Source organism: Macrobrachium rosenbergii, chromosome 49 (genome assembly GCF_040412425.1).
Source record: "Macrobrachium rosenbergii isolate ZJJX-2024 chromosome 49, ASM4041242v1, whole genome shotgun sequence".
In the NCBI taxonomy this organism is placed as follows: Eukaryota; Metazoa; Arthropoda; class Malacostraca; order Decapoda; family Palaemonidae; genus Macrobrachium; species Macrobrachium rosenbergii.
In genome coordinates, this window is record NC_089789.1 from 10,524,115 (window position 1) to 10,549,528 (window position 25,414).

The following is a 25,414-nucleotide window of genomic DNA, read 5'->3' on the forward strand; positions in this document are numbered from 1 at the left end:
CGATAGAAATAATCAACACACACTGCCTTAGGTACAGTGGTACTCATAAAATAAACTTCTTATATGACTTTTGTGTGGCTTGGTTGTCATGGTCTGTCTGGTCTTTCATTTGAAAGACCTGGGTTCTGATCCTGATGTGAGTCAGAAACTGATATATACATAAACACACACACATACATATATATATATATATATATATATATATATATATATATATATATATATATATGTTTATTGTGAAGATATACAATTGTTATGTATTGTTGTTTATATATTTATATATCAGAAAAATATTGAATTTGATTACAATCTTACTCTTTGGAGGTTTAAAGTTTTTTTGAAGATAGATAGTAAATGAATATATGCAAAAGAAACCTTTTGGATAAACTCTCTCTCTCTCTCTCTCTCTCTCTCTCTCTCTCTCTCTCTCTCTCTCTCTCTCTCTCTCTCTCGCTTTGAAATTTTATGATAGTATTGATGGAACGCTCAAACATTAATTACTTCCTCCACTTCAGAATTATTGACAAAGTGATAGGCTGTTGTTTTCCCTCACTTTATTTATAATAACAGAGAGAGAGAGAGAGAGAGAAAGAGAGAGAGAAGAGAAGAGAGAAATAAATAAAGAAAGGGTTAATAAAAAATTATATTACACTGCCTGTTTGGAGGCCACGCAGTTCCTCTATAATCAAGTTCCGATAACCATATCTAATCGAAAATTGATCTCCCTTCATTTAGGGGTAGCGTGAAAGGCGAAAGGAGTTTTTAATGTGCTGTGTATGTTAGTGTGTATTTGTGTATGTGTGTATAGTTCTGTGTACGTGTATAGAAAACTTTGCGTTAAGCATGAAAGTATACTGTGAAATGTAGTTTTTTTCTGTTTCATGTATTTGTAATGAAACTTTTCTTTCAAGTTCCTCTTTATGAACTTAAATTCCCGTAGGGGAGGTTAGTGCCGTCAGTGTGCCTCGCACAGTGCACTATAGGCACTACTTAATAAGGTTCTTTGCAGCGTCCCTCCGGCCCCTAGCCACAACTCCTTTCATTCCTTTTACCGTACCTCCGTTTATATTCTTTATATATTCTATCTGTCTTTCCACCCTCTGCTAACAATTGTTCTAACATTATTTTCATCTCTGCATGACCTTATAGGTCCCAGTGCTTGGCCTTAGTCCTAAATCTTATATTCCAATTCCATTTCCAAGTTATGAAACTTAAATATGAGAGTATTGTCAAATGTTTCCTGTAGAAGTAGATACGTAGAAATCTGCTACCGCACAGTTCAGTACGAATGATGTAGTTCCACTTTTTAAAAACAGATAAGGGAATCGAAGCATTTTTTCTGATTTTTTATCATCCGTAATCTGTAAGAGAAAGCGTTGGCGTAAGACGTCTTGTCATTTAGTTATAAAATATGTATGAGTCCCAGAAAAGCTGGATGAACCAGACCCACCAGAAAGAGAGGTTGGAGATTTGTGGAGATTCGTGGAAGACAAAGCACAGGAAAGACAAGAATAGCGGAATTTGACTGATGCTCTTGCATCGCACGGCGTTGGAGTTGATAATGATGATGATAATGCTGATAATGAGTTACGCAAATTATACTTTCATCCATTTTCATCTTCTGATAACAGATAACCTATCAAGAGATAATCGATAACTGAATATTCTGCGTATGGAGGGGAAACACTTGTTATCTGCCATCGTGTCAGAGTTAAGCAGAAAAGCCTTATCTTGGGAGATATCGTCCTTATCAGATAGAAAAAGGGATTAAGAGTTAAAAACAGTAACAAGAAGTGAAGCATCTATTTCCTGGTGGGTATTTGCATAACTATTCTGTGGCGTCCTTTTTATTAGCTGCTACACGCATGCCTGTAGTCACTTAAGTCAATCGTTCTTCCGTATACATATGAAAAAATGTCAGGCTTTATGTCTTTTCACTTTTTGGTGACCCTTATAAATAACACTTCCTGTTGTTATTTAGACGCACTTTTCGAGAGAATACTTCAAATACTTACAGTAAGCAAACATTGGGCATCTTGGTAGCAAGTTTTTGAGGATAATCTTATGAAGACGAAGTGGTCGTCAAATGTTTTAATGCATAAAATCCTTTGTTAAGGAAAGGCTGAACGTGTTTATTCAATTCACAAACTGTTGTTACAGCAACTCTAGTCAACTCTTAAAATATTCAGTTCCAAAAAAGAAATCCTTTTTATACTGAAAATTTCTTTTGACAGACATTTCAACGCCAAGTTTTTATTACCCATTAAAAATAATCAATTTGTTTAATCAAATCTGGTCAAAAAAGTAGTTAAAAACCATATAAATCTATTGGAGAGACCATCTTCTTCATATATCTTATAGATATCACTTACCAAACCAACTTCCTTTCCTAGTACCCTGGAAAGAAGATCGATACCATCCACATCCAGGCATTCATAGATGAAAAACTTCCTCAAATCCAAGGACCAAGATGGTCAATCAAGCTACTGAAAAATATTGTTTTTCCTCAAACTCAGAGTTTCTCAATATTATTACAGCACCGTTAGTTAGCATTTAACAATTAGCTATAAATTAACAAATAACTGTGTAGGTAATGAAGTGGTCTGTTAAATAATATCGAGTCCCAGTTAGTGTTTCATACAATAAGAAATATCAGAGCATTTTTGCTTCTCGTTAGATTCCTCTCTATTCTGTTCCAAAGTTCGTTCTCCTTATGAATATTTTTGTTTTACTAGTAGAAAGAAGTTTATTATAGGCTACAGTTGCTTAAAGTTCTTTTCAGCTTCCCTTCTTACCCTAGCTGCAACCCCTTTCATTCTTTTTACTGTATCTCCGTTCATATTGTCTTTCTTCCATCTTGCTATCCATACTCTCCTAACAGTTGTTTCACAGTGCAACTGCAAGGTTTTCCTCCTGTTACACCTTCCAAACCTTTCTACTGTCAATTTCCCTTTCAGCGCTGATTGACCTCATAGGTTCCAGCGCTAGGCCTTTGGCCAAAATTCTATATTCTATTATAAGCTATAGCGCACTTTATCAACACATTGCCCAACAGCTTTTAAGCGCTGATGTTAAGTTCAACTGACCTTTGTTTTTAGCCCGTAGCACGTGACAGAGTACATATTTCAAAGTTCACAGTAACCTAGATTCCATGACATCGAAGAAACTCTTCGAATACTTAAATTATCTGTCAGTACTTCCTTCATTTCGTCATTATCGCGAGAATATCTTTAAGACCCAGTAGTTTATCTAATGCTTAAAAAAAGGGTTCAGATATCAGCGCTGTACTGTGAGAGCAGATACATTTTTTCAACATTTCTGAGAGTTGTATTTCAGTTTGATAAGATTAGTAATTCAGTGACCTACTCATACCTCTATATACCATACGCTGTCTTACGTTCAGTATAGTATTTCAGTATACCACATGCATTAGTTTTACTTCTGAGTCAAGGTGGCAGCTCTATTTTCTTTAAACTAATAGGACAAATTCAGCCTGACATTCTCTGTACATGAGCTGTTTCGATATTAGTTTAAACTGAGCACTCCAGAATCATAAAACGGGTGAAGTTATAACTTATTCAGCAGCATTAATAATATTTCCAAGATCTTCCTGTCTGGTTTTGATATCATTTATGTTTTCGTTTATGTCAAGTACATAATTTCATTATCTTCTTATACATACATACACAAACACACACACACACACACACACAACATATATATATATATATAAATATATATATATATATATATATATATATATATATATATATATATATATATATAAATATATATCATTCAAAAAAATTTCCTCTTGATTACAACGGTGTCAGTAACCATAAACCAATCAGTTCCCTTAATCGAGTTTCTCAGGAATGATTTATGACATCTATGCCCTTCAAAACGGGCAAAATGGTGGTCTCTCAGCATGAAGAAGTTTGTCCACATACTCATGACAAATCGGTGAAGGCAATGGTGGAAGACAAAGAAAATGAAGTTTCATTTCCCTTAGTTTCTTCTTCCTTTAATTTTGCCAACACCCTTGTGTACTGAGATGACAGTCCGTTCTGCCTGCTAACATTTTCTGCAAGCAATTGTGCGCCCACATTGCAGTAAAACATGTCCGCAACTTATCGCATACATATCACAAACATGTTGAAAACAAGTCAACGACCATAAGTGGAGAACGAACCTCTGGAAAATGCTGGATGGTCGTTTGAAAGTTCTGGCTAGATCTGCCAGCAAGTAGTTGATTTGTATTCAGCCTGTTTGTCACGTGTGTGCAGTAAGTTGCCGACGTATTTCTGCCACGTTTTGCTACTGCGTAGATGCACCGTAAGGATAAGTATTCCATTATTTGAACAATGTTAGCCTATTTCACTAACGGCAACTTACGTTACCATTAGTGAAAGCATGAACAGTAAATATACAACAAGGTGATAGCATAAAAAATGAATTAAGAAAATCATTACTGACCAAATGTTGACAATTTTAGAGTCATTATTTCTGAAACGGGCAGTTCCCCACTTAAACGGCCAGTCTTCTTCGGCACCTTTGTACTACCTCTCGCGAGTTCTGCTGGTCTGGCTTTTACTGGTCAGTCACTTTTATCCGGATATATCGTTCCATATGACTTTGTAATTGATAATTAGCCAGGTACATTTGGTGACTCACTGTTAATGCCTAGAGTCAGATGAAGAACTGGGAATGTTGATTAACTTAGTGGTGAAAGGTTTCCTAGTAAATTTGTATAAGCAAAGAAATTCGCCATTGGCATTTTGTTATATTAACTTTCTCGTTGGCCAAAATGGCCCTATATATATATATATATATATATATATATATATATATATATATATATATATATATATATATATATGTGTGTGTGTGTGTGTGTGTGTGTAAAAATAAATATACATATATATAATATATATATATATATATATATATATATATATATATATATATATATATGTATACATATATACAGTATATATATATGATAATTTCATGACACAATTCATGGTACTTCTCTGTTCTCTATTGATTGCACACTATTTCTTAGTTATAATATTTCTTTCATAAATTATAACATCCCGTATGTTGATAACAGCTCTACTTGATTGCAAAGCTTAATCGATTCTGTATTCATAAATACATCCTACTTATTTTACCATGAGATTATTTTTCGATGACAAACGGAACTATTCCCTTCTTTAATGGCGTCATCCAATCCTTTTTTTTTTTTTACTTCTTCTAAGCCAGAGGAGTTCTGGGGAAGGCTGGGAAGGACCAGACTGGAGTGGATGCGAGACTTCACCGTCGTTGCTGATCACGACAGAGAGAAGGCCTTGTTCAGATGGTTTCCAGACGGCCAGCTAAACGTCTCGGGTATGCTTTCAAAAACGATTTAGATGAGACTGGAAGTTTTATATGTATGCATATATTATATATATATATATATATATATATATATATATATATATATATATATAGTTATATAAATATATATATATATACATATACATATATAAATATATATATATATATATATATATATATATATATATATATATATATATAATATAAATGTGTGTGAGTGTGTATATCAGCATGACGGATTTTTCCAAATTTCCAAACAAGAATAATATATTATGACAAATATGGAAAAAATTTTATGGAATCTCAAATATAAGTTTGCTTCTTAGAACCACTTCTTATGAAAACGGCCAAAACTTTTTGATACTTGCCTGATATCTCCATATATCATATTTTTCTCTCATGTACACCTTTTTCCATCAACCTTTGCCTTGTTTACTTTGCAGTTAACTGTGTGGATCGCCACGCTCGTAAGGATCCTGACCGCGTGGCCCTCATCTGGGAAAAAGACGAGGCAGGACACCATGAAATGATAACATACAAGTGAGTAGGACACCATGCAATGACAACATACAAGTGAATAGGACGCCATGAAATTCTTCTTCTTCCCAGCTTGTTCCCATTTTTATATGGGGTCGCCGTTTCGGATGAGCCGTTTCCATCTATTTCTATCCTGTGCTTCTGCCTCATCAATTCCTTCTCACGCAGGTCTCCCCACACAGTCCTTCCATCTCTTTCTTGGTCTCCTCTTCTTCTTCTTCCCTGGACCTCCATCCCCATAGTATGCCTACCAGCGTGGTCCTCATCTCTCCTCAACAGGTGTCCATACCATCTCAGCCTCCCCTCCTGCACTTTCTCTGATATTTCCACCACCTTAGTCGACCCCCTAATGTAATAATTTCGGATCCTATCCTCTCTCGTCACCCCAGCCATCCACCTAAGCATTCTCATTTCTGCCACATCCATCTTCTTCTCCTCTGTCTTTCTCGAGCTTGCTGTTTCCGTGCCATACATCATTGCTGTTCTTACCACCGTCTTATGAAATTTTCCTTTTAACCTCAGCGGTACTCTTTTGTCACAAAGAACTCCGGAGGCCGCTCTCCAGTTGTTCCAGCCTGCCTGTACCCGATGTTTTACTTCTTCTTCCATACGTCCTCCAGCATTAACAAAGGATCCCAAATACTTAAAATTTTCAACTATCTTTATTGGTTCTCCCCAAAGCTGAATATTTTCCCTATCACCCCCATCATTGGTGGTACACATATATTCTGTCTTAGATCTACTTATTCTCATTCCTCTGTCCTCCAGTACTTCTCTCCATCTTTCCAGTTTCATTTCCAGATTTTCCCTGCTCTCTGCACACAGGACAATATCATCTGCATACAATATGTTCCAAGGTACTGCCTCCCTTACTTCCTCTATGATAACGTACTCTCACCTCAAAACCTTCCGTCTCCCCAACACTGCTCCTCACTCTGGTAAATACATTCCGGGACATCTCCTGTATCAATCGCACGTACTTCTCTGGCACCATCCTCTCCCTCAGGCTCCTCCATACCTCTTGTCTGGGGACTCGGTCATAAGCCTTTTCAAGGTCAGTGAATACCATATGTAGGTCCCTTTGTTTTTCCCCGAATTTCTCCATTAGTTGTCTCAGACAAAATATACCATCTGTTGTTCCCCTTCCCTTCATAAATCCCATCTGCTCTTTACCTATTTCTACTTCTTCTCTTAGTCTGGCATCTTACATCTCCTCTCCCTTTGAAAATTGGGATCAGCATACTCCCATGCCACTCATTTGGTATCTTTTCCTGCTCAAGGATCTTTATCATAAGATCGTAAAGTATATCCACTCCTTAATCCCTTAATGCCTTCCATGCCTCCACAGGTATCATGTCTGGTCCGGTTGCCTTCCCATTCTTCATCTTCTTCAGTGCATCCAGCACCTCTTGCTTAGAAAACCTCATCACCATGCCAATGGTCACCTGCCCATCCCCTCTTATTAGTCTATTATTTTCTTCATTTAACAGCTGTTCGAAATATTCTTTCCATCTCTTCACAATGTCTTCCTCCTTTCTAAGTACTACCCCATCTTGATCTTTTATTTGTTTGAGTGTGTGATATCTTTGGTGCTCTTATTTCTAGCCTTTGACAGCTTGATCATCTTATTTAATCCTTCCTTCGTCCCCAGCTCATTATACACATCATCATATGACTTTGCTTTAGCTTGGGCTACCATCTTTTTCAACACCTTGTTTTTCTCTCTGAACCGATCTCTGTCTTCCACTGACTGTGACTCTTCCCATCTTTTCTTTGCCTCCTTATCTTTTACTACTTTCACAATGTCTTTCTCCCACCACCAACTCTCCCTTTCCTCCCATGAAATGCTAACGTGCAAGTGAGTAGGACGCCATGAAATGCTAACATGCAAATGAGTAGGAAACCATGAAATGTTAACATGCAAGTGAGTAGGACACCATGAAATGATAACATGCAAGTGAGTAGGACGCCATGAAATGATAACATACAAGGGAGTAGGACACCATGAAATGATAACATGCAAGTGAGTAGGACACCATGAAATTTTAACATACAAATGAGTAGGACGCCATGAAATGATAACATACAAATGAATAGGACGCCATGAAATGATAACATGGAGGTGAGTAGGACACCATGAAATGTTAACATGCAAGTGAGTAGGACACCATGAAATGTTAACATGCAAGTGAGTAGGACACCATGAATTGTTAACATGCAAGTGAGTAGGATGCCACGAAATGTTAACATGCAAGTGAGTAGGACACCATGAAATGTTAACATGCAAGTGAGTAGGACGCCATGAAATGTTAACATACAAGAAATGCTTAACATGCAATGAGTAGGATGCCATGAAATGTTAACATGCAAGTGAGTAGGACAATATGAAATGTTAACATGCAAGTGAGTAGAACGCTGCCATGAAATGTTAACATGCAAGTGAGTAGGACACCATGAAATGTTAACATGCAAGTGAGTAGGACACCATGAAATGTTAACATGCAAGTGAGTAGGACACCATGAAATGTTAACATTCAAGTGAGTAGAACGCCATGAAATGTTAACATGCAAGTGAGTAGGACACCATGAAATATTAACATGCAAGTGAGTAGGACACCATGAAATGTTAACATGCAAGTGAGTAGGATGCCATGAAATGTTAACATGTAAGTGAGTAGGACACCATGGAATGTTAACATGCAAGTGAGTAGGACACCATGAAATTTTAACATGCAAGTGAGTAGGACACCATGAAATGTTAACATGCAAGTGAGTAGAAATATATGAAATGTTAACATGCAAGTGAGTAGGACGCCATGAAATGTTAACATGCAAGTGAGTAGGACACCATGAAATGTTAACATGCAAGTGAGTAGGACACCATGAAATGTTAACATGCAAGTGAGTAGGACGCCATGAAATGTTAACATGCAAGTGAGTAGGACACCATGAAATGTTAACATGCAAGTGAGTAGGACACCATGAAATGTTAACATGCAAGTGAGTAGGACACCATGAAATGATAACATGCAAGTGAGTAGGACGCCATGAAATGTTAACATGCAAGTGAGTAGGACACCATGAAATGATAACATGCAAGTGAGTAGGACGCCATGAAATGTTAACATGCAAGTGAGTAGGACACCATGAAATGTTAACATGCAAGTGAGTAGGACACCATGAAATGTTAACATGCAAGTGAGTAGGACGCCATGAAATGTTAACATGCAAGTAAGTAGGATGCCATGAAATGATAACATGCAAGTGAGTAGGATGCCATGAAATTATAACATGCAAGTGAGTAGGACACCATGAAATTTTAACATGCAAGTGAGTAGGACACCATGAAATGATAACATGCAAGTGAGTAGGACTCCAAGAAATGATAACATGCAAGTGAGTAGGACGCCATGAAATGTCAACATGCAAGTGAGTAGGACGCCATGAAATGACAACATGCAAGTGAGTAGGACGCCATGAAATGTCAACTTGCAAGTGAGTAGGACGCCATGAAATGACAACATACAAGTGAGTAGGACACCATGAAATGATAACATACAAGTGAGTAGGACACCATGAAATGATAACATGCAAGTGAATAGGACACCATGAAATGATTACAAGTGAGTAAGACACCATGAGATGACACATGCAAGTGAGTAGGACGCCATGAAATGTTAACATGCAAGTGAATAGGACACCATGAAATGATAACATGCAAGTGAGTAGGACACCATGAAATGATAAATTACAAGTGAGTAAGATACCATGAGATGATAACATGCAAGTGAGTAGGACACCATGAAATGTTAACATGCAAGTGAGTAGGATGCCATGAAATAATAACATGCAAGTGTGTAGGACACCATGAAATGATGACATACAAGTGAGTAGTACATCATGCAATGACAACATACAAGTGAGTAGGACACCATAAAAATGACAACATACACGTGAGTAGGACGCCATGAAATGATAACATGGAAGTGAGTAGGACACCATGAAATGATAACATGCAAGTGAGTAGGACACCATGAAATGTTAACATGCAAGTGAGTAGGGCACCATGAAATGATAACATACATGTGAGTAGGACACCATGAAATGATAACATACTAGTGAGTAGGACACCATGAAATTATAACATACAAGTGAGTAGGACACCGTGCAATGATAACATACAAGTGAGTAGGACACCATGAAATGATAACATGCAGGTGAGTAGGACACCATGAAATGATAACATGCAAGAGAGTAGGAACCATGAAATGATAAATTACAAGTGAGTGAGACACCATGAGATGATAACATGCAAGTGAGTGGGATGCCATGAAATGTTAACATGTAAGTGAGTAGGACGCCATGAAATGATAGCATGCAAGTGAGTAGGACACCATGAAATGATAACATACAAGTGAGTAGTACATCATGCAATGACAACATACAAGTGAGTAGGACACCATGAAATGACAACATACAAGTGAGTAGGACGCTATGAAATGATAACATGCAAGTGAGTAGGACACCAGGAAATGACAACATACAAGTCAGTAGGACACCAAGAAATGACAACATACAAGTGAGTAGGACGCCATGAAATGATAACATACAAGTGAGTAGGATGCCATGAAATGATAACATGCAAGTGAGTAGGACACCATGCAATGACAACATACAGGTGAGTAGGACACCATGCAATGGCAACATACAAGTGAGTAGGACACCATGCAATGATAACATACAAGTGAGTAGGACACCATGAAATGACAACATACAAGTGAGTAGGACGCCATGAAATGATAACATACAAGTGAGTAGGACGCCATGAAATGATAAGATACAAGTGAGTAGGACGCTATGAAATGACAACATGCAAGTGAGTAGGACGCCATGAAATGATAACATACAAGTGAGTAGGACGCCATGAAATGATAACGTGCAAGCGAGTAGGACACCATGAAATGATAAATTACAAGTGAGTAAGACACCATGAGATGATAACATGCAAGTGAGTAGGACACCATGAAATGATAACATGCAAGTGAGTACGACACCATGAAATGATAACATGCAAGTGAGTAGGACACAATGAAATGATAACATGCAAGTGAATAGGACACCATGCAATGATAAATTACAAGTGAGTAAGACACCATGAAATGATAACTCACAAGTAAGCTGGACACTATGAAATGATAACATACAAGTGAGTTGAACACCATGAAACGATAACATACAAGTCAGTATTCATATCCTTAGTACCTTTTAATACACAAACATATTGGCTATGGATCACCTTCTTGATAGTTCTCTTTTAAATGAAAGAAACAGCGATAAAAAATCCTCTTTTAGCATATTTAAAAGAGGTTTCCTAGCAAGAGAATGCCGGATTAACTTCTGGGTATCACTTGGTTTTGAAAAATGTTCAAAGTATCAATTAGTTTTGTAATTTTTCATTGACATTCTGTGACGATCAGTTTTTCTTTCTTTTTAGTTTTCTGTAAAAGAAAACTATTGTGCCGGCTTTGTCTGCCGTCCGCACCTTTTCTGCCCGCACTTTTTTCTGTGCGCCCTCATATCTTAAAAACTACTGAGGCTAGAGGGCTGAAAATTGATTTTTGATCATCCACCCTCCAGTCATCAAACATACCAAATTGCAGCCCTCTAGCCTCAGTAGTTTTTATTTTGTTTAAGGTTAAAGTTACCCGTAATCGTGCCGCGGCTCATACAGCATTATACCAAGACCACCGAAAGATAGATCTATTTTCGGTGGCCTTGACTAAACGATGCAAAGAAAACTCGATTGCGCCGAAGAAACTTCGACGCATTTTTTACGTGTTTTATACTGTTTATCCTGCAAGCTCTCTTCTTACCAATCAGCACATTCCAAGATCTCCTCCTTTTAATAAGTACCCTGCAAGCTCTATTCACATCAATAAGTATTCTTCAGACTCCAGTCATATTGATCATTACCCTGTCTGCATACTCCACTCATGTTAATCAGTACCCTGCCTGTATACGCCAGTCATATTAATTAGTACCCTGCCTGTATACGCCAGTCATATTAATTACTACCCTGCCTGTATATGCCTGTCATATTAATTAGTACCCTGCCTGTATACGCCAGTCATATTAATTAGTACCCTGCCTGCATACGCCAAAATATTAATTAGTACCCCTGCCTGCATACGCCAGTCATAAATAATTAGTTCCCTGCCTGCATACGCCGCAGTCATATTAATTAGTAAATGCCTGTATACACCAGTCATATTAATTAGTACCCTGCCTGTATACGCCAGTCATATCAATTAGTACCCTGCCTGCATATAAAGTCATATTAATTAGTACCCTGCCTGTATACGCCAGTCATATTAATTAGTACCCTGCCTGTATACGCCAGTCATATTAATTAGTACCCTGCCTGTATACGCCAGTCATATTAATTAGTACCCTGCCTGTATACGCCAGTCATATTAATTAGTACCCTGCCTGCATACGCCAGTCATATTAATTAGTACCCTGCCTGTGTACGCCAGTCATATTAATTAGTACCCTGCCTGCATACGCCAGTCATATTAATTAGTACCCTGCCTGTATTCGCCAGTCATATTAATTAGTACCCTGCCTGCATACGCCAGTCATATTAATTAGTACCCTGCCTGTATACGCCAGTCATATTAATTAGTACCCTGCCTGCATAAAAGTCATATTAATTAATTACCCTGCCTGCATACGCCAGTCATATTAATTAGTACCCTGCCTGCATGCAATCGCAGTCATATTAATTAGTACCCTGCCTGTATCGCCAGTCATATTAATTAAACCCTGCCTGTATCGCCAGTCATATTAATCAGTACCCTGCCTGTATATAAGTCATATTAATCAGTACCCTGCCTGTATACGCCAGTCATATTAATTAGTACCCTGCCTGTATACGCCATCATATTAATCAGTACCCTGCCTGTATACGCCAGTCATATTAATTAGTAACCTGCCTGCATACGCCAGTCATATTAATTAATACCCCTGCCTGCCATAAATAGTCATATTAATCAATACCCTGCCTGTATACGCCAGTCATATTAATTAGTACCCTGCCTGCATACGCCAGTCATATTAATTAATACCCTGCCTGCATACGCCAGTCATAAAAATAATTAGTACCCTGCCTGCATATGCCAGTCATATTAATCAGTACCCTGCCTGTATCACGCCAGTTATATTAATTAGTACCCTAAATGCATACGCCAGTCATATTAATTAGTACCCTGCCTGCATAAATAAATCATATTAATTATACCCTGCCTGCATATGCCAGTCATATTAATTAGTACCCTGCCTGTATAACGCCAGTCATATTAATCAGTACCCTGCCTGTAAAAAATAGTCATAAATAAGTACCCTGCCTAAATAAAAAATCAATTAATTAAATACCCTGCCTGCATAAAACAGTCATATTAAAAATAAATAAATGCCTAAATAAGTCATATTAATTAATACCCTGCCTGCATACGCCAGTCATATTAATTAGTACCCTTCCTGTATACGCCAGTCATATTAATTAAATACCCTGCCTGCATAAATAAGTCATATTAATTAGTACCCTGCCTGCCTGCCAATCATATTAATTAGTACCCTGCCTGCATAAAAACAGTCATATTAAATAAAACCCTGCCTGTATAAAAATCATATTAATTAGTACCCTGCCTGCATCGCCAGTCATATTAATTAATACCCTGCCTGCATACACCAGTCATATTAATTAGTACCCTGCCTGCATACGCCAGTCATAATAATTAATACCCTAAATGTAAATAAAGTCATATTAAAATAGTACCCTGCCTGCATAAATAAGTCATATTAATTAATACCCTGCCTGTATACGCCAGTCATTAATTAGTACCCTGCCTGCATACGCCAGTCATATTAATTAGTACCCTGCCTGTATAAACCTGTCATATTAATTAGTACCCCCTGCCTAATATTAATTAGTACCCTGCCTGCATACGCCAGTCAATTAATTAAAACCCTGCCTGCATAAAAAGTCATATTAATTAGCACCCTGCCTGCATACGCCAGTCATGTTAATTAGTATCCTGCCTGCATACTCCAGTCATATTAATCAGTACCCTGCAAACTCCGTGATTATTTCTATTTAAGTTGCTTATGAATTCGTAATTATGTAATTTTTCAGTGCTTACCTTGTTTTGCATCTGAAACTTCAGTGACAAGAGCGATGCCTTATGTTAATGATGCCAAAAATGGGAGAAACATATTAAGCGATGGACTTTTCATTTTAAGTGGAATTATATTAAAATAAGAAATAAAGTGGTTGTTAGTTTATCTGTTGCAAAGTTCATTGCTGTTAATCAATATTCCTATCTGGAAACAGCCTATCTATAACTTTGCCTGGATGTTTTATGTATGAAGAATTTTTGTATAGTAAATTCATCTTGACAGACGATGGCTATTTTAATGTTTTAAGTGAAGTGTAGATATGAACTTCACATATTTTACAGAGGGACTTTTTCTATAGTTACAAATGAAAGTTTGTATATAAACATATTTGTAACTATATCGTAGGAAATAACTACTTTTATTTACATTAAAAGAGGAAAAATGTGATATTTGTAGGTTCACATATAAATGTTTTCACCTTTATGAATTACGCAACAAATATTACATCATTTACACTTTTAATTTGTCGTCAGTGACCATTTGTGTTGTGACGCCAGATAATGATATCAATAAACCAAAAACAATTATTCATAACTTAATGATTTCTTATCAGTCACCAAAAAACCGTCCACTAACCACAATGAGACAGTTAAGTAAAAAACTTCCCACTTCGTTTCCCCCAAATAGACAACTTCAAGACTTGGTATGTCGGCTGGCCAACGTCCTGCTGGACTGCGGGGTCAAACGGGGTGACAGGGTGGCCTTATACCTCCCGGCGTCGCCCCTAGCCACCGCCTCCATGCTGGCCTGCGCTAGGATAGGTGCCGTCCACTCTGTCGTCTTCGCCGGGTTTTCTGCAGAGGCTCTTGCCTCTAGGATACAAGATGGTGAGAGGCTGTTCCGTTCTCTCTTTGTCAGTTGTCTGTCGTTGTTTCCACTCTCAGGGTGTGTCCACACTATAGTAAAACATGTCATCAACACACCTCACAACTTGTCGCATCCATGCCACAAACAAGTTGACAACAAGTCAGCGACTGTAAGTTTAGAACGAGTCTATGGCAAACTCTGGATAATCGGATCAAGCACTGGGTAGTACTACTAAGTTGTGAACCTTTATTCAACTTCTTTGCGATCTTTGTGTGATAAGTTAACAAAGTGTGTTTATGACATGCTTTCTCAAGTATGGATGTACCCTTAGCTAAGTGAGAATTTTTAGAAATGTTTGTACAAACATTCAATTGCCCAACTGAATAAAATCTTGAGAGGTCAGACCTGATTTCAACAATAGTCACAGTATACCAGAAATCAAACAAAACTGTCATTTGTATATTTGTCAGTCCATTTATCTGTTAAGACCCAATTGTCTAGTTCAACCTTAACCTTAACATTTTCAATGTTATCTGTGAAAGAAAATTAATGTGCTATTTTCATTAAAAGCCGGAGCGGAAATGATCATCACGATGGACCAGGCCATGAGAGGAGGAAAGGTCATCGAGCTGAAGAAGGTTGTTGACGCAGCCGTGGCCAAATGTCCCTCCGTCAAGCAGGTCCTAGTAGGGACTAGAACTGGAGCCAGTGTGAACATGGGTCCCAAAGATATTAAACTCGATAAGGTAGAGGACAGGATTTTATTTGGAGTTTGTGAGTTAAAACAAGGTTTTTCAGATCCTACTATATACTCTAATGGGTCCTGATAGTTTATCGTTGATGTATGGAAATGTATTGGGTTGTATGAATGGGAGGAGGAAATTGCACTTCTTTGGGAAATATGGAGGAAGTATAGTTGGCAGGAGGAAGAAAAGGTGTGGCTGTGCTTTTAGGTAAAACATTATATAACTTACCCACCAAATTAATCTTTTCTGATCCAGATTAACCTAAATTAACCTTACCTGTTCTAATCTAATTAACCTTATCTAATGCAAATTATCTTAACTTCCCTAATTTCACATTTCTTTTTCTAACCATGCCTCACCTGACTTGGATAATCCTACCTTGCCCAAAGTTAACCTCATCTAATGAAAGCTAACCTGTCTGCACCTGACCTTAACTAAACTGACCTAGCTTATATACACCAACCAAATTCTTTCTTACCTAAATTTTCCTGATCTAAACTTACCCAAATTAACCTTACCCTTCATACCCTCACAACACTAATCTAGCATAACCTTATCCAGATTTACCAGACCCTTCGTAACTTGTGAATTCAACCCGATAAGAAATGTGGATGAAAGGGTTTATCTCAATATTTCCCCCTCATAGACCTAATGTTTGCATGTATATTTGTTGGTGAAGGACTTGTAACTTAATTACCTTCAGCGTGAAGTGAGGAAGGCGATTGAAGGTGAGAACTGATTAATTTCAAGAGTTGCAGAGCCGTTTTACTCAAGATCTTCATAAAATCTAGGAAGATTTTCGGGAAAATCAGTAGTATAGAAATTGCAGTTCAGTATGTATGTATTTTCTAGTATCAATGGCAAATCTCAAGCATCATTAAATTGTTGCTAGTCCCATTCATGTGTTGTAAGTATTCTTTTTAATATTAAGTCAACAGAAACATCTTATAACCACGTGTGGTTTACTACTGCTTCAGTTTATCGTAATACGTGTGAGTTTGAATCCCATCCGGATTCAAGGTTTGCAGGAATAAGTATGAAGGAATTGTGAAATTAAGAGGAATTTGCCAGCTTAAAATGACAAGATAATTATTATTATTACTATTATTATTACTGTTACAACGTGACACCAAAGTTAACATGATTTAATTGTCTACCGACCGACTTGAAAGAAAAGTTAAAGTTATGGAAATGCCATAGATACGTAAATCGACCAAAGATTGACTTAAATGTGGAATGACATGTAAACCGATAAAAAAAAAATCAACTCTCAAGAGCAAGAAACCTGCCATAAACCAAAGCAATCACCGAGTTGGGGATGAAGTTGCAAGACCATGCCCTTGACCCTTAAAAAATATTCATGGTGCCCAGATCTACGCCGTTGCCCCGCACACACACATGCACACACGATACATATACATCTTGACTTTCTTTTCACTCACTGATTCTTCTTTTGTTCCAGATAATGGAATCTGCCAGCACTGAATGTACCCCAGCCGCCCAGAATGCAGAAGACACGCTGTTCCTTCTCTATACCTCTGGAAGCACTGGCTCTCTGAAGGGCGTCGCACACACCAGTGCAGGATATTTTACTTTATGCTTCAGTTACGCATCAGGTTAGTGATACACACACACACACACACACACACACACACATATATATATATATATATATATATATATATATATATATATATATGTGTGTGTGTGTGTGTGTGTGTGTGTATGTATGTAAGTATGTATATGTATGTATCATCTCATGTCTAGTTAGTGTATTTTTTAATCATATTCACCAGTGCGTCATGCTTCCATTGTGCCTTAAATGAATGTAATTTACGCATTGCACGTTAAGTTAGATACATTTCATTCAACTACCAAGAATAAAACCGTCTTCGTCACTGCCATCACAATCAGCATTGACATCAAACTATTTCAAAGAGATGAATCGAAAACCTACGCCTTATTCCTGAAAGTTATTTACGACTGTTTCATCTAAAAAGACGATAAATTTAAAAAATGTATTTTAATAGTCTATCGGGTTTCATTTTTTGTAAATTTTTTTTAAATTAGCTTATTTTTGTTATATGAGTGTTTGTATGTAAAATTTTCCAGCGATATCATTCAATAGATTAGAATTCTCAGTCAGACAATATCCACTATTGTTTAGCCTTTTGTTTTCTGTTTTTCTCTGTCTATTCTATTTATTTACTTCGTAGGGAGGGTAGTGCCGTCAGTGCACCTCATGCGGTGCACTGTAGGCATTACTTGAGGTTCTTTGCAGCTTCCCTTCGACCCTTAGCTGCAACCTCTGTTCATATTCTCTCTTCCATCTTATATTCCACCCTCCCCTGACAATTGCTTCATTATGCAACTGCGAGGTTTTCGTCCTGTTACGCCTTTCAAACCACCTTGCTGTCAATTTTCATTTCAGCGCTGAATGACCGCATAGGTCCCAGCGCCTGGCCTTCGGCCTAAATTCTATATTCTATTCTATTTATTTATTTATTTATATTATTTTGACTCCATTTTGAGTTAATTCGCTTACCAAGAATTCCTGAATTCTTCCCTTCAGTGTAATGACTCCTATTACCGTCCTTATTCCTGTTACAAAAAACAGGTGAGAAAGAAAACATTCCAGACATTCCAGTATCTTAATATCGTAAGGAAATTGGACATTACAGTGACGTGAGCGGTGAAACCATCATCTGGTGAAACTAGGAAAATTAATACAAATATTCTTCACATCCTGTCACTAGTGTTTATTTACGGTCGTCTCAAGGCTAAATCTTTGGTCAAATGTTCCTCAAGAAAACATAGATAAGTACGTGTTGGAGAGTCTAATGATTCAAGTCTTGTTAATACGAATGATTACGTTATTCTATTACGTATCGCAATATATTTGTTTAAATTATTCATTTCAGTTTATAGGTTAAACGGACGTAGGATGAAATTCCGGTCTTATACGTGTAAAACATGACTTCGCAAAGTAATACGCTGTAATGTCTGTTGAATTTATATAAGCTGACATTACATTTAAATCAAAGATAACAGAAAAGAGATTGTGGTCAGTAAAATCGTGTGGAAATTTCCAGTTATTGTCGGTTAAATTTATATACGCTGATATTACATTTTAAATCAAAGACAGCAGAAAGGAATTTGTGTTGCTTCAGTTTTAAGAAATTTGTAATGAATGAAAACATCTCTCGACTGTTTGTGTCAAGTTAAAGTTAAATCTATTTAAAATTTGCTAAAAATAAATTCACGATTTTCATCTTATTGAGCAGGTAATTCACTCAGCTGAGTGACATATAATGGTTGACTATAAAACATGTAGAAGGAATGAGAATAACATCAAATTATCGTGATGAAAATTAGTTCCTATTCTGTTGTTTATAGACACTAGAAAAACCAAGAAAAATTAGTTTCTTTATTATCCATTCAAGTTAGCTTTTTTGTGTTGTGTCTAACTACTAACTTTATTATTATTATTATTATTATTATTATTATTATTATTATTATTATTATTATTATTATTATTATTATAGTTTGTGCCTAGCTACTAACTTTATTATTATTATTATTATTATTATTATTATTATTATTATTATTATTATTATAAGACACATCAAATAAAATCAGTTATACTGTATGTGCAAAAAAAAGTAACAAGCAATATAAGAATACCAATGACAGATATGAAAGATGATATCATAGAACAAACGAAAATTAAATTAATAAAAAAAACACAAAAACCAGGTCACAGAAGAACAAAGGAAAACCAATTAGCGTCTCTTAAATGCTTGCAGCACGTGTTCGACTACAAAGAAGGCGACATATTCGGCTGTGTCGCAGATGTCGGCTGGATTACCGGGCACTCCTACGTCGTGTACGGCCCCTTGGCAAACGGAGCCACCACCGTGCTCTTCGAAAGCACTCCTGTGTACCCCGATCCTGGTAAGCTGAGTCAGTGAGTGGGTGAGTCAGTCAGTCTTTGAGTCAGTGACCAGAAGCTCTCAGTACACTAGAATGCTGAGTCATTTGAGTATAGTTACAATTTTAGTGATCATGGTGTACCCTGATCTAGGTAAGCTGAGTCAGTGAGTGAGCCAGTGAGTTTATGCTTACAAGCTCTCAGTACACTGGGATGCTGAGTCGTTTGGGTATAGCTACTGTTTTAGTGATCATGGGGCTAGCAACTGCATCCCAAAAGTCAGTACTGTACTTTGAAGCTTACAAGAGACTATGTGAGTTTTGTGTGAGTAGCAGTGGATCACACCTTGCCACTCAGGACGTCGTTTCTTTTATTGAAGGACTGCATGCATTTAAGTCATAATACAGTAGCACTCAACTGAACAGATGTGTGGGGAGGGGGGTGGGCGGGACGTGTAGGTTTTCCTGATTAGTAACAGTCTGTTGAGTAACAAGGACCCGATATCATATTTTGCACTTTAATATTTTCTACATATCTTATAGTTAACTGCAGTTCCACATAGTTCCTAACCAAACCTGTACTTTACACTTCACAGTCAATTTAAGAGGTATATTGAAAAATTTATCACATCCGAAATGGTGGCATAGGAAAAATTAATCATGAAATGGTAACTGAAAAGTACAGAAATCTGCTTAGGTAAGGTCCGTTATGAAAAGCTACTGTATTTCACATAAAATATGTTGGCACTAAATTTAACTAGAATCTTGTATCTATTTTGCATTTTCATAATTGTCTCAGCTCCAATATCCCTTTGAAGTTGTTTAGATGAGGCTTTTAACTAAGATAGATTTTCCATTGATTCACAGCATAAGATCTCATTAAGTTATTACCAGCGGAGTTAGTTGCAAACTTCCCCCTGGTATATCCACATGTCTTGGCAACTGCATAATTCCTCCTCCTCTTTCTAGGACGTTACTGGGAGACAGTGTCCCGCCTGGGTATCACTCATTTCTACTGTGCCCCAACTGCCCTGCGCCTCCTCTTGAGGTACGGGGACGACTGGGTTAAAAAATACGACCGCTCTTCACTCAGGGTACTTGGCTCTGTCGGCGAACCACTGAATCTGGAGGCTTGGCACTGGTTCCATGATGTGGTGGGAGAAGGTGCTTGCACCCTTGTTGACACTTGGTGGCAAACAGGTTAGTTGACATTTGGTGGCAAACAGGTTATTTGACACTTGGTGGCAAGCAGATTAGTTGGCATCTAGTGGCAAACAGGTTAGTAGACACTTGGTGGCCAACAGGTTAGTTGACACTTGGTGGCAAACAGGTTACTTGATACTTGGTGTCAAACAGGTTAGTTGATGCTTGGGGTCAAACAGGTTAGTTGACACTCATGGCAAATTGGCTAGTTGATACTTGGTGTCAAACAGGTTAGTTGATGCTTAGGGTCAAACAGGTTAGTTGACACTTAGTGGCAAACTGGCTAGTTGACACTTGGTGGCCAACAGGTTAGTTGACACTTGGTCACCAACAGGTTAGTTGACACTTGGTTGCCAACAGGTTAGTTGACACTTGGTCGCCAACAGATTAGTTGATACTTGTTGGAAAACTGGTTAGTTGACACTTTGTGGCCAGCAGGTTAGTTAACACTTGGTGGCAAGAAGGTTAGTTGACACTTGGTGGTGAACTGGTTTGTTGATACTTGGTGGCGAACAGGTAAGTTGACACTATTTTGGTAAAAGAGGTTAGTTGACACTTGGTGGTAAACCGGTTAGTTGACACTTGGTGGCAAAAGGTTAGTTGATATTTAGTGGCAAACAAGTTAGCTGACAATTGGTGACAGCAAACAGGTTAGTTGACACTCAGTGGCAAGCAGGTTAGTTAAAATACTCCTCCCTTCACAGAGACAGGTGGCATCATGCTCAGCCCACGGCCTTCCTACCCAGACGCCCCTGTGAAACCTGGCATGCCCATGAGGCCCATGTATGGTATAAGGCCCGTGCTCTGCGATGCTGGTGGGAAGGAAGTCGAGGGTTTTGGTGTTGATGGGGCACTGTGCATAGGCTCTGTTTGGCCAGGCATTTCTCGGACAATCTATGGGGACCACAAGAGATATCTTGAGACGTACTTCTCGCCCTTCCCTGGGTATTACTTCAGTGGCGATGGTGCTCACAGGTGAGCCTCGATGTATGTATACCTGTTGGGTTGCAATTTAGATGCTTGGAATCTTCATGTTTGATATATCATGTTTGGATGACAGTTCGTTTAGATTAGGCTAGCTTATGCCATTAAGTACAGTAAGGTGTGAAAGGGTTTAGAAGGTTGTGGACCTCTGGACTCTTTCAGCCAAGAGAGACGTAATGTATCAGTGTAGAATGTTACTCGGTATTTTTGCCTCTGACTGATGATGATCGAGATTGATGACTTATGATTTTTGCCCAGCTTTGTCTGATACTGTCATGAGTTGCAAAAGAAAAATGTTCTCTTTCAGAATGATTCAGATGAGGAGTATTTTATTTCTTAATGTGTATTTTAGAGTTCTTTCCAAGCCTACACAGCATGTGTAGGAAATTAAAATGCTTTCAAGTTAACCCTTTTATAATCTCTGCTTTTCAGTTATATGCCTTGAGTCTGTGACTAAACATTAAAATTATTGCACATTGAACAGTTGTAACTCCAGAATAACTACACGTTGATTTCACCGCTTCAGAAATTTTAAGTTTTTTTAATGCAAACTAACGCAAGGAAACTGAGCAGTAACTCACTAAACAAGATTGGCAAAACTGATTTTCTTTGAAGATGCCAAGAAACGTTTCGTTTTTTCTTGATATAGTCTCTCTCTCTCTCTCTCTCTCTCTCTCTCTCTCTCTCTCTCTCTCTCTCTCTCTCTTAATCTCTCTTTTCTCTCTTTAATGTTTATTTAAAGTTTATTAATACAAACCTCCAGGACTTATTGTTGTAAGAATTAACTTTCCATATTCTACTGTGACCAGAGGTCATAGTAGAAAGTATTTTTACATCCACAGTTCTCCCGTAGTACTTTATCAATTTTCTCACTGGTATTTTATTTATTTTTTATTCTTATAGTAAATATTGAAGAGTTCAGTCAAACATACAGTAAACCTATCATCACAGCATCAGCTTGACAAAAGTGTCCATATTATGTCCTTTTGACAATATATATTCATATTTTCACATTGTCTGATAATTTTAGTCAAATTCTCATTTCATTTTCTGAAGAGCACCATACAACTTACCATTATTCCGGTGCTATTGTAATCCAAAACACACAGATGTTTTATAACTAATCAATACGAATTTTGAAATGTAAACATCATTTTCATGTAACTAGTGTAATAAACATCAGGATCATACAATACATTTTGAAATAGCTATGTATATTGTAAGCAGTAAATAATTTCGAATTTCTGAAATACAAATTAAATACAAAAAACTAAATAGAAAATAAAAAAATACAAAACTGCATTTAAAAATGAATTAAAAACCAATAAATTAAAAAAATTCAAAATAAAAAATGAAAATACAAAATTTAACAATACAAAAAACCAGATATATTAAAAATAAACAAAATTAAAATAGCTAATAATTCTAATTTGTTTCTTTAATCTATCTGATAGATTACAAGTAGATTCAAAATAAAAAAATTGAAATTATAAATTAGAAAAATAAAAGTGTAAGACTTGATTAATGTGGTGTCTAATAATCCAGGGACACCGATGGGCATTACCAAATCACGGGTCGAATGGATGACGTCATCAACGTCACAGGTCATCGGCTGGGTACGGCCGAAGTAGAGGATGCCATGGTAAAGTATAACACGAGATCATTGATGGGTTACGATTGAAGATTAAAAAATTAAATTTTAAGTTGAAAAGGCTACGCTTCCTTTGACGGCTTCTCTCATAATGGTGATGATCTCTCTCTCTCTCTCTCTCTCTCTCTCTCTCTCTCTCTCTCTCTCTCTCTCTCTTCTGTGGTACCATGCTTACCCCTCTGTCATCTCTTTCTCTCTCGTCTGGTGCTCTGTTTACATTTCTATTTAACTCTCTCTCTCTCTCTCTCTCTCTCTCTCTCTCTCTCTCTCTCTCTCTCTTCTGGTGCTGTGTTTACCTTTCCATTTAACTCTCTCTCTCTCTCTCTCTCTCTCTCTCTCTCTCTCTCTCTCTCTCTCTCTGCAATGTCATCATGGGATTATTCTAGGCGGAAAAAGATTATAAAAATTCAACACTAAAAAATTAACACTTTTAATGAATCTTTCTATTTAACTCTCTCTCTCTCTCTCTCTCTCTCTCTCTCTCTCTCTCTCTCTCTCTCTCTCTTTGCAATATCATCATGCATCATGGGACTATTGTAGGCGGAAAAAGATTATAAAAATTCAACGCTAAAACTCTGAACACTCTTAATGAACCTCAAAAGATAAACAACTGGAAAGTATAATTTCTTAATTTTTACACCCCGCAGACGGAGCACCCGGAAATAGCGGAGGCGGCCGTGGTGGGCTTTCCCCACGACGTCAAGGGCGAGGGCATCTTCGCCTTCATCATCCTGAAGGAGAACCCGGAGTCGACGGAGGATCAGATCCTGCAGGAACTCAAGAAGTTGGTTAGGACTAAGATAGCCGGATACGCCATTCCTGATTTCACTTTGGTTAGTTGGTTTCACTTTTGGGGAGAGAGAGAGAGAGAGAGAGAGAGAGAGAGAGAGATTTTATAAGAACATGGGTAAATATGGCGCCCCAAGAGAGAGAGAGAGAGAGAGAGAGAGAGAGAGAGAGAGAGAGAGAGAGAGAGAGAGAGAGATTTTATAAGAACATGGGTAAATGTGGCACCCCAAGAGAGAGAGAGAGAGAGAGAGAGAGAGAGAGAGAGAGAGAGAGAGAGAGAGAGAGAGGGAGAGAGAGAGAGGAGAGAGAGAGTAATAATATAATAATAATAATAATGCTTTATTCCAATATTTACATTGGCTATTACAATAAATACAAATTACATTGTAGTTTACATTTAAAAATTAGATATTTACATGTGCCTTCATAAAATTTACATCATTATAAAACATAAAACATAGATTTACTTTATGCAAGTTTAAGAACAATAAAAAGTTGTGACAGGTATAGGTACATCATAAAAGTAATTAAAACATTGAAAAATTTTGCATAAAAACATGAATCTTTTATATTAGTACTTGAGGCTCAAATTCTTACCTTGATAAAATATTTGCTATAAAAGTTACAGCATATCTCCCATAATATTAAAATTATCTTTGCATGATTATAACATTTCGATTTCAAAATTGCTTATGAATTACAGGTACTTATAAAACTAGAGTTATGAACATTTATCTTAAAATAGAATCTAATATTCATAAATAGTCTGCTAAAAATGGAGTAAAAGTGTAAAAAGAGCTCAATTAAAATATATATAAATGTTTTACTATAAAATTATTTGGACAATAGATACTTTTTCAAATTCAGTTTAAAAGAGTTAATATTAGTTAATGCTTTTAGTTGGTTTGGCAGTTTGTTCCACACTGATGGACCCTGCACAACAAATGCTCTGCTTCCTAGATCAGTGTTGGTTCTTGAAACAAAAGGTCATCATTAAATCTAGTTTGTCTGTTACGTCTATCTCAACTCTTATTAGATTAAAAAGCCATGGTGGAATTAGATTACGTAAAATTTTAAAGATCATGACACATAAATCAAAATCAATCTTCTGTTTGATTGTCAGAACATTGCAAGTTATTTAAAATTG

The 25,414-nt window shown here is 37.1% G+C and overlaps 1 protein-coding gene across 1 annotated transcript in view; it reads left to right on the plus strand.

Moving 5' to 3' along the window:
• Positions 1-25,414, plus strand: part of LOC136832080 (acetyl-coenzyme A synthetase 2-like, mitochondrial) — a 62,650-nt gene that overhangs the window by 30,559 nt on the left and 6,677 nt on the right. The window contains 11 exon segments of the mRNA XM_067092713.1: positions 5,262-5,391; positions 5,826-5,922; positions 14,785-14,984; positions 15,535-15,710; positions 17,173-17,298; positions 17,300-17,326; positions 19,517-19,664; positions 20,610-20,840; positions 21,548-21,818; positions 23,373-23,469; positions 24,126-24,311. Of these exon segments, the coding sequence (XP_066948814.1) occupies positions 5,262-5,391; positions 5,826-5,922; positions 14,785-14,984; positions 15,535-15,710; positions 17,173-17,298; positions 17,300-17,326; positions 19,517-19,664; positions 20,610-20,840; positions 21,548-21,818; positions 23,373-23,469; positions 24,126-24,311 (1,689 nt within the window).